The sequence below is a fragment of the Rhododendron vialii genome, chromosome 9a (genome assembly GCF_030253575.1).
Source record: "Rhododendron vialii isolate Sample 1 chromosome 9a, ASM3025357v1".
Taxonomy (NCBI): domain Eukaryota; kingdom Viridiplantae; phylum Streptophyta; class Magnoliopsida; order Ericales; family Ericaceae; genus Rhododendron; species Rhododendron vialii.
The window spans coordinates 15,670,442-15,680,827 of NC_080565.1; the positions used below are offsets into that span (position 1 = coordinate 15,670,442).

The 10,386-nt window shown below is 39.3% G+C and overlaps 1 protein-coding gene across 1 annotated transcript; it reads right to left on the reverse strand.

Annotated features, from left to right (window-relative positions):
• Positions 1-4,498: 4,498 nt before the first annotated feature.
• LOC131301665 (uncharacterized) lies at positions 4,499-10,342 on the reverse strand. The gene is made up of 14 exons (XM_058328041.1): positions 9,940-10,342; positions 9,578-9,847; positions 9,447-9,482; positions 9,249-9,305; positions 8,899-9,153; positions 8,776-8,811; positions 8,646-8,681; positions 8,503-8,553; positions 8,197-8,412; positions 7,946-8,119; positions 7,686-7,790; positions 7,388-7,614; positions 7,201-7,297; positions 4,499-6,598 (listed from the first exon to the last, which is right to left on the reverse strand). The coding sequence occupies exons 1-9, from the start codon at positions 10,279-10,281 to the stop codon at positions 8,257-8,259; spliced, it is 1,239 nt and encodes a 412-aa protein (XP_058184024.1). The 5' UTR covers positions 10,282-10,342; the 3' UTR covers positions 4,499-6,598; positions 7,201-7,297; positions 7,388-7,614; positions 7,686-7,790; positions 7,946-8,119; positions 8,197-8,256.
• Positions 10,343-10,386: the final 44 nt, after the last annotated feature.

The following is a 10,386-nucleotide window of genomic DNA, read 5'->3' on the forward strand; positions in this document are numbered from 1 at the left end:
CGAGAGTCCAAAATGTCCTAAGTTTCCTATACGAGATAGGAATTCTAGGGCAACAGGGATGCTTGGACAGCAAGCATATGCAAATCTATAAATACGAGGTAAACCTAGAGGCAAGTGAACGCAATTTTTAGCATTCATACGACTCTCCTACTGTTAATTAGGGTTTATTGATTAGTACGCGACTCTAACTTTGGCATCGGAGGGCCTTTGCCACGAGAGGCAGAGGTGCTTTCACCCCTTGTCTGTTTTGTAGATTAGGAGGCCGACGATGAATTAGGGTTCCGGTGAAAAGGCACGTATAAGCCGTTGCAATCCAAGGTAATCCGAAGCATCAATTGTTTTCATCCCCCTACAGCCTCTTCCGCCCTTAACCGATCACCACCGCTGCCACCTCCATTGCCGCTCTTGCTCTTTGCCATGGCCGGGGTTGTGGGTATATCGTGTATTTGAGTGAGGAAGAGAAGGAGAATGAGATTGAGAGAGAATTTAAGAGAGGGGAGACAAGTTGTCATTTTGAAATTTCCATAGGGCAGTTTCCAGCATCCATCAAAAGTTTATAAGGCGTGGGAAAGAGCTGGATCGGATCTGGGCTGGATTTGGGCTTGGGTTAATTACGGTAGTAGTTTGGCACCATACGCCAATAATTTCTGGGCCACAGGCCCAAATCACTCCTTGCATCGAAATTCATTCTCAACGAAAGCCCATATTGCCTGGCCTGGTTCATATTGGTGCCCATGGTTAATTATTTCCCAAGCATAATCCGTCACATTTCAATTCAATGACGGTTCACCCGTCCATCAATTTCAAATCAACGACGATCTATCCGTCCAATTTCAATTCAACGACGGTCCACCCGTTCATCAATTTCAAATCAACGACGATCTATCCATCCAATTTCAATTCAACGACAGTCCACCCGTCCATCAATTTCAAATCAACGACGATCTATCCGTCCAATTTCAATTCAAAAATGGTCCACCCGTCCATCAATTTCAAATCAATGACGATCTATCCGTCCAATTTCGAATCAACGACAATCCACCCGTCTATCAATTTCAAATCAGCGACAACCTGCATGGTCCTTTTCAAATCAAGTGAATGACCGCGAGTTGCTTACAACAGATTATTCCCAAGGATAATCCCTCTTCTATGATAGCCCGTCTGTCCTTTAAAATTAATCAAGCGGCGATCAATCCTGCCCACATTATCCCCAGCAGCAACAGCCGCTCGTCCAAATTTAACCAATCAGGTTCTTTAAGTTTCATGTCTACTTTGACTCGTATGTTCTGTTCTGGATAGTCTGGAAGGGTGTCTAGAAAACCTTTGAAGTTACTTGTACCAAGTCAATGGTGCTCCAAGTGCTGTCAAAGGGGGGCTACTGTAGACACCCTATTCTGGACTGTCTAGATTAGTTTACTTATGGTCTTTGATTCCCCGATGATGATTAAGGTCAAGAACATCCCGTGGTTGTTAGTGTGTTTGAGCTTTGAGCGTTCCGAACCTCATTCAAACCCTTTCGAACCCCTTTTCAAATCCTTCAAGCCAGAACCAAATGGCCTCAGCAAAACCATACTGGCTTACGCTGGTGCTGTTCTAGCATGCGTTGGTAAATTGTCACGTGTCAGTCATCGACCGTTGACTGGGTTTTTACTTGCGCATGTAGGTACAGGACAAGCGTATGTCGGTCAAAGCCAGTCAAATTACCTTTATTCAACCACGTGCACGAGACTTTTAAGCCACCCCAGTACATTGTACATTCCTTTGATGATTATACATGCGCAGGGGATGTTCCCCCTCTCTCCTACACCTTCCATCAACTAGTCCCATGTATTTAATGCATGGGAGACTCCCTCTCTAACCTAACCAGCCCTAAACCAGCCTGGTTATCACCCTATCTCCTTCATTGCTTGGCCTATATATACCCCCCTTGCATATAAATGCAAGGGGTTAACCACCATAAAAGCTCTAAGTCTTTCTTCCTCCCATTTTCCTTAGTTCTTTTCTTCCTCTTTCTTTCATCATTGAAAAAGCAAGCAAGGACCTCTCTCTTACATACCACAACATCCTTACACTCATCATCCATCTCTCATACCTCAAGTTCAAAGCTCCAACATTCCATCAAAGTCAAAACCAAAGGTATACCACATTTTGTAAACCTTCTGTTCTGACCCCTGAGGGGGGCTAGTAGGGTCAAGGCTGGTAATCAATACTAGTCCTAGCCCTAGAGCTAGCAAGGTTTCAAAGATTGTGCATAGCAAACATTGGCGCACACGCCAGTAAGTTCAAGTTGTACGCTTGTTATAGCAGTACGTGCAATACTGGCGTGGGGATCACTGTTTAGCTATTTTTTGCTTTCCTTTCTATTTTATCACCTTACTGCATGTTAAAAACCAATTTATTGCTTTCTGTATTTAGAACTGTATAGCTATTTATTTGTTTATTTTGCTTTGGAATGCCACTGAGGTCCTTCTGGTCATGTTCGAGAGCCCAGAAGATGCAAAGCCAAGCACTGGACAAAGAAGTATAACTAGCATACGGTCACCATTAACTGGCGTACGACAGTAAGATCTAGTCCAATGGATGGCCTTTGCATGGAAACTAGGCCTTGGCCTCTGTTTATTTCCCCACACTATTTATGGGGTGTTTTGTTCATTTTATGTCGCTAAATCTATTTTTGCTCTCTGTAATTGCTTAAAATCTGCTTTATAAACTGTGTGGTTTGTTCTGGGTGTGCATTGGTCCTTTCTAGAGCCTAGAGGGGTTGAGAATAGAAGCTGTGGGTTTAGGTTTACCGGCACACGCCAGTCATGGTATGGTGTACGCAAGTCATCTCTGTATGCAGTGGCATGGCCAGTGCATACAGGTTTATTCCTATGTGTATCATTCTAGATCAGTGTGCTCCAGTTTGCTTAAAATGCTCATAAATACTTGTTCTCAATCTATTATGATTGTTTAGATAGGCCATCCATTACATTCTATCACACTACAAACTTGTTACCGTTTTAATCCCCTTTAACTGTTCCTCCACCCTAACTGGCTAAAAAATGATCAATGAGAAAAATGCAAATGTTTTATAAAATGCCCGAGTAGAGACTGATCTCCGGATTGGGCGAGAGGGGTGCCATAAAATCCTTCCCCTCTCGTAACTTGGCTCCCGAACCTCAAATATCGAAGGTGACAATGGTCCAGTCTACAAAGCCTTTTTCAAATCAAAACGTAGAAAATGTTTCAAGTTTGGTTCCTTGGGTGCTTCACCGCTAAAACCCGAATGGCAACTTTGAATTGTAATGTTTTGCCGCGCTTTTTCCAAAAAAGGGCGCACCCGATTTTATACATAAATAAAATTTTAGGGGCGTGTGCCCACACACATGTAAGGTTTGGGTAGTCTCAAGGGTGCTCTGTTGTCAAAGAGCAGCAGTCGTCTTACCAGCCCATCATAGGCGGCAATCAGGTGATCCCCTCTTTGATATATCACTAGGTATAAGTGACTATGGAGTTTGCTGGAACCCCTAACATAGCCCGTGGCATGCCAGGATATTAGGTGAACTCAACTAGGTTGCCCGCTCGATGCATATGATAAAAGAATTAAGTAAGCAAACATTAATCCTCAGCAGAGTCGCCAAAAACTGTAGACACCTCCCAAACGAGGCATCGCTATACAGATTGATCATGTTTGTTTGGTTCCACTTCATAAACCAAGATCGTGGATATTCCCATGGCTAGGAACATCGCCACATGATAACGTTATCATCAAAATAGAGTCGCCATCTAGTTTATAAAAACTAGAAAAAATACATAGAGATTCTGGGTAAAGGAGCCAAGGGTACAATAATGGGAAGGTGTTAGGCACCTCTTTTTGCCCAATCGTGAGACTGACCCATAATTGTTCAACACAGGATATATACTTGCTTCATTTAATTCTAACACGTAATCTATTTTTATGCCTTTAACAAATAATAAAGTGTGCCAGAACAGCAATTGAAAACATGCATCAGAATAGAAAACGGGTTGTCCCAGAGAATGGATTCCTCGGCCGATGAATTGATGTCACGACTGACGGATCTTTCTAGATCGATATATCGACCGAGGGAACGATCCTCCAATCGATGTTCTTCCTCACACCAGATCAGATGATTAACGAAAATTCAAAATACGTACAATTAAAGTACAAAAGCATAAAAGAATCAAACCATAGGCCCCTGGGCCTCACCACCTTGATCCCTCAGTAGATTGATTGCTTCGGATTAATGGTGATCGACTGACTTATTTCTCGAAAACCCTAGGGCTAGGGTTTGTACTTCAGAGGTTTGATCGTCGGATTGCAGCTGCCTTCAGGATATTATGGCTTTTGTAGAGGGAGTATGAGAGAGAGTTTCTGCAAAGATTCGTGGCTGATGAGGGTGAATTGTGTTGGTATTTCAGAACCCTAAATGCCTCTTTATATAAGTAATTGGTGACTCGCTCTGGCCAATCAAATGGCGTGAATCAATAAGGTAGTTTAGGCACTACTACAATAAAGCATAACAAATCACTACTATTGGCAGTGATAGTTAGTCTTTTATCACACTCCTCCTACCGTGATAGATCTGGGTGTGATTGTAAGTCACTCTTTTTTATCACGGTTATAAACCGTGATTGAAAGAAAGAAACAATCACACCCAAAAAGCGTGATCGTTTCTAGCCAAAACCGAGATAGAAACTCATTTCCGTGTTCTTTCTCGGGTTTTGATCACACTCTTCTTGAAAAACCGTGATTATATGTGAATAACAATCACCACCAAACACTATGATCTTTCATGTCTAAAAAATGAGATGGAAAACAGTTAGTGTGATCTTTTCTAGTTTTTAGATCACGGTTTTCGTCTAAAACCGTGATTAAATGTTCTTATCATCACAATCTAAAAATGTGATAGAAAGATGCATCTTTTTTTTTTTAAGCATTTAAAAAATGCCCGAATCTCTAACCAATAATAAATACATGTAAAATAAGTATTTAGCCTGTAGCTATCTTCTCCAAAACAAAAGACATAGCAATACGAAATATGCATAACTGATATTGCATCTTGCACAAAACATGTCATAGATAGAAACATCGTGCCGGAAAGCCTACTTTGAATTAATCTAACATCAATCAAATTTCTGAAAATGCATAAAAATGCAGAACAAAAGCTTCAACAATAAAAAGGACAAAGAAAACTAATTGAACCGCAAGCATGGAAGTATACAACGAATTCTTCATTCTTTGAAGCCAATTTCAAGCACTTCATCTTCTCAGAGCATGCCTAAATCCACCAGAAAACAAAAAGTAGCAGCATCAAGAACTCCAATGCCTAAATCTAGGAGAAAACAAAAAGTAGTAGCATCAAGAACTCCACGAAAAAAGTAGCAGAAAACACATCTTTAGAACCAAACTCTGGCAACTGACTGAACCTTGAAGTTCTCAATACTACCATTAGGATGGTTATTTGACTGCAAATTTCAATTGTGTAACAGGAAGCAAAACTAACCACTGGACTCCAACTAATATGTCAAAAACCCGCTTCACTTCAGATTCAAGACAAATAGCAATAAAACACTTCAATTGTGTACATTAACAAGTCTTACACAAGATTATAAAACAAGGGTGCTCCCTACCAAAGAACATCAAAACCCAGAAGTCCAGAACTCTTTTATCAAGAGTTTAGCAGGAAATTTCAAGCAAAACTATGTTCACTACCTCAGTCCTTGCATTGTATGGATGTCTATAATGACACCCTCTTCAGCCTGTCATTATTACAAATCAACAAGGCCTCGGGTAATCCAATATGGGTTTAGGGATTACTCACACATCCCATGACTGAGGGCCCACCATAGGTCCAAAGCTGTTACATGGACTTGAGTACTGGGGTGGGTGTCTTGTATGTGCTTGCATCTAGAATCAAGCCCATCAAACTCAAAATTGTAAAATGCGAACCCAATCTAAAGATTTGGATCTGGGGGATGCATCATCGAATGGGATAAACTATCATATATATGAAAGTAAAACTTGTTCATCATATATTGTTATGTACGCATACATAAACCACATGGGCAACACAAAGTATATAATGCAATGACAACTATCCAAATCTAGTACATTGGCAAACCAACTAGGGCTAGTCTAGTTGCCACCCTCGAACACTCTCTACTCAAAGGTCAAATCTTGCCAAAGGCAAGAAGAATTGATTACTAATCTTCCTGGATAGGAGTCTTTCATTGTTACTTGTAAGTTAATTAATTTCGCATATGAGGCTACTTCTTGGGTTGTTCTGTATTGGTCTTGATTTAGTTTTTTTGCGAACCTCACATAGTGTCCCATATTATAGCTCTTTGAATCTAAGAAGCATTTCCAGGCCTCTCGTATCCGTATCCCAGACGGGTCAGACACAGACATGCTCAGACGCGTTTTTGACAAGTGAAAAATATGTGTACATGTATTTAAATATTTTTATGAGTCGGACAGGTTTTGGACAAGTGGCCGAGAGCCAACATCAACAGAGAGATCAATTGAGAGAGAGAGAGAGACCAAATCAAGCCCTCCAAAAACCCTAGTTGAAGTTATTTATCTGCTTCTCTTTGTCTGCAAACAGATAAGCAAATTACATAACACTGAAAACAACCAAGTAAAGAAGACATTCCAAATATCAAACTAATCTTCCAAGTGCCTAGCTGCACAACTTGAATTACATAATGGTATAAGAGGTGGAATGATCTTGGAAGCATGATGGACAGTAGCAACGAACCAAAATAGAACATTTCAGTACTGATCAACACCAAAGAAAACATTTCAATACTGATCAGCACCAAATAGAACGTTACAGTGCTAACTCATAAAGTATTCTAGCATATACCACAGTAGAAACAGCATCAGCAACAAAACAGATGTAGAACTCATAAATATTCTAGCATATACCAGAAGCCACATGACAGATTGTATGCAACTAAAATAGCAGCAGCAGCTATGGGGAGCCATTATTCAGCAAACAGCAACAAAAGCTATGACAACAACAACAACAGTCGCTTAAGCTTAAGCAATACTAGTGCCACAACCGAAGCAGTAGAAGAACAGAATCCATAGAAAAACAGCAGACAGGAACAATAGCCATCACAAGCAACCACAATTCAGAACTGGACAGCAAAGCAAGCACATAGTAAACTCAAATAAAGGACGAGCTAACTTACACATATAAGCTGATTATATTTCGTTCATAACGGACTTTATCCACTCGGCTTGCACTTCATCAATTTTGGCTTTCGTGTAAGTTTTTTTTCCATTGAACTGCAATGGATTAAAAAAAAACATACTTACAAGTTAACAATTCTATTCATAAAGCAATATAAAGAAATACAAGTTAAAAATAAGTCTTACATTTCCTCTGCTTAAGATCCTCTCATCTCTAATCAAATCTTTCATGTATTTCATTACATAGAACCCACATTCCACGTTTGTAGGTTGTTTCGGGCACCGTAGACAAATACAATAATTTCAATCAAAAAAAACATAAAAACAATTCCAAAAAAACCCAAAAAGAGAGAGATTGCATTGATACCTCGACTGTTTTCCAATTAATAATTCGACTACTCCGTACTCCCTTACTGCTGTCACATCAACATAATATGATTAAGAAGAGGGTTCAAACAATAATACTCAAAGTCTAAAAACTTACGTCTTAATCAAGAGTTTAAGGGGTGAGTGGACTTCCTTATTAATTGCATCCATGTAGTACACTGTTGAAGATGACAAATCAACGACTCACAATACCCAATGGATCCTAATATGAAACAAGACATAATTAGCTATGACCAATACCTCTTGCTTTGCTATAGACACAACAGGAATAGAGAGCCAGACAAGCATACTAAAAGCAGAAACAGAACAATACAAAAGCAAATTAAGAGGAACAATGTATAGATTTGCAAAACTTACCCAATATTACAAGGAACCAAAAGCAATTGGTCATTCTTGACATCTTCAAGTCGACTTGCAAGCATTCTGGGCTTTGAAGCTTCACTAGTCTTATAATTTTCACTAAGTGAGCAAGGATTAACAAATGCAAATCTTGTATCCATATTGGAAACCTTGATACCCGCATAGAGTTGTCTGGAAAAGAATGAAACAAAATTTATAACCACTACATACTTCTACAACCATTAAAAGATGTATTCAATAACTCTTACCTTATGTATAACATTATGCATGTAGCAGATACTTCTTTCATATGACATATGTACTCCATGTCAACTTTTTTGTAGTTGAGCATAAACCTCCGCACCAAATATGTCATCATCTATACGAATTTGAAAAGCTTCCATCTTATCGGTGTGCTTGGTCAATGTGGTAAATAATTCAATGCATTCCAAATTACTTTCCCACTCCACATTTTTTGAAGTCACCTAGTCATATTGGACAGAATGTAGAAGTACAAGTTACTCTCAACTTTTTTCGAAAAATAGTAATAAATAGTTCAAAGTGTTACTTTCTACCTCATCGCCGACCACTTTACGACCAACCACTCCATGATGTTTCAAAGCATTCTACGTGAAAGGAATTCCAAAGTAAACCATTGTAAGCCAACTTAAATCGCATAAAGAAATCATTATAAACCTTTTAAGATAGCACATTATACCTTATTTCTAGTCATGCGAGGTTTTTTATAAGCAGCCTAAGCCAAACATTTTCCAAAAAGAAAACCAATGTAAGCCAACTTAGCTTATAAAAAGAAATCATCATAAAGCTTTTAAGATAGCACGTTATACCTCATTCCCAACCATGCTGGGTTTTTTTGAAGCAACCTAAGCCAAACATTTTCAAAAAGTAACAATTAATTAGTAGTCTAGTAATTCAAATTCGACATGGAAAAAAGCATAATGATATTATACCTCTGGGGCAAAAAATATAAAGTCTTTGGGCCAAGCTACAAAACAACCAACCGCATCTCCTACAGTAGCCACCTCTTCGGAGATAGGAATAGGAAGAAGGGCATTTTTTACCTTCACAACATCAATTGACACGCGCACATGGTCCTCACCTAGTGGTACTGTATGAAGAAGTTCATTCGGTCCACTCTTCCAAAGCATCGTACCAAGAGCAACAATGTTATTGACTAATCCCACTGCTAGTCTACATTGCTGGCTCTACAACAAGAAGATAGGAAATTAGATCACACTAATTATAAATTGACAATGCATGAACGATGTGAAAAATAAACTTCGTGGTAATAGAGTTGCACCTTATTGATGTTCGGTAAGTCCAAATTATTTCTACAATCTTGGTTTTTTGGCGTTGCCTACATTAAAAATTGACAGAGTGCACAAAGATAAACAACTTTTAACATTGAAAGAAAAATACTAGTAAAGCTCTCTCTAAGTTAAAGATTTTCCATAGTAAACCAGGTAAGGCAATTTAATTTTAAGAGAGCACGTTATACCTCATCTCCAAACATGCCAGGTTTTTTCGAACCAACCTAATCCAAACATTTCCCCATAAGTAACAATATTAATTAATTTGTAGTCTAGTAATTCAAATTTGACATGTACAAAACCATAATAATATGTATACCTCAGGGGCAAACAATATAAGGCTTTTGGGCCATGCTACATGAAACCCAACCGCCTCTCCTACAGTAGCCGCCCCTATAAAATGAAGCCCTTCAGGGATAGGTATAGGAAGAAAGGCCTCTCCTACTTTAACAACATCAATTGACACGCGCAGATTGCTCTCCTCTAGCGGTACCATATGAACTTCTTCATTCGGTACCGCTTTCTCATATGCCGTGCCAAGAGCAACAATGTTATTGATGGATCCTACTACCAGTTTACATTGCTTGCCCTACAAACAAGTTAGGAAATTAGACACTAACCAAAAAATGACAGCGCATGAACAAGGTAAAAAATACACTTAATGCTAATAAAAAGTTGCACCTTCTTGACTTTTGGTGTGGGGTTTGGAGGTGACATGTCCTCCTTGGTTCTCCCCCAATTGTCCATTGCAAAATTATTAACTTGTGGACTTCCGAGATTGTCACTTCTAAAAGTGTTTGAACCGATATTATCAGATTTTGGTGTGTGAGGCATGTGTTGTGCTATTGCATCAACTATTGTATCAAGCTGAACTTGCATTTGAGAAACAATTTGCAACAGGCTCTTTTGCTTCTCCTCACAACGTGAATGATTTCCACGTCTAGGCACGTGGAAGTACATGGTTGGAGTGACCTTTCCTCCTACACCTCTTACGCAACTACGTTCAGTACCACCTAATCCCATGGTTTGGATGTCATTACTTCCTTGAGTCTGTAATGTCCCATCTTCTACCTGTTTGGCTATCTCATCATGTAATGTATATTAGTATGTAAGAAAATGAACAATATA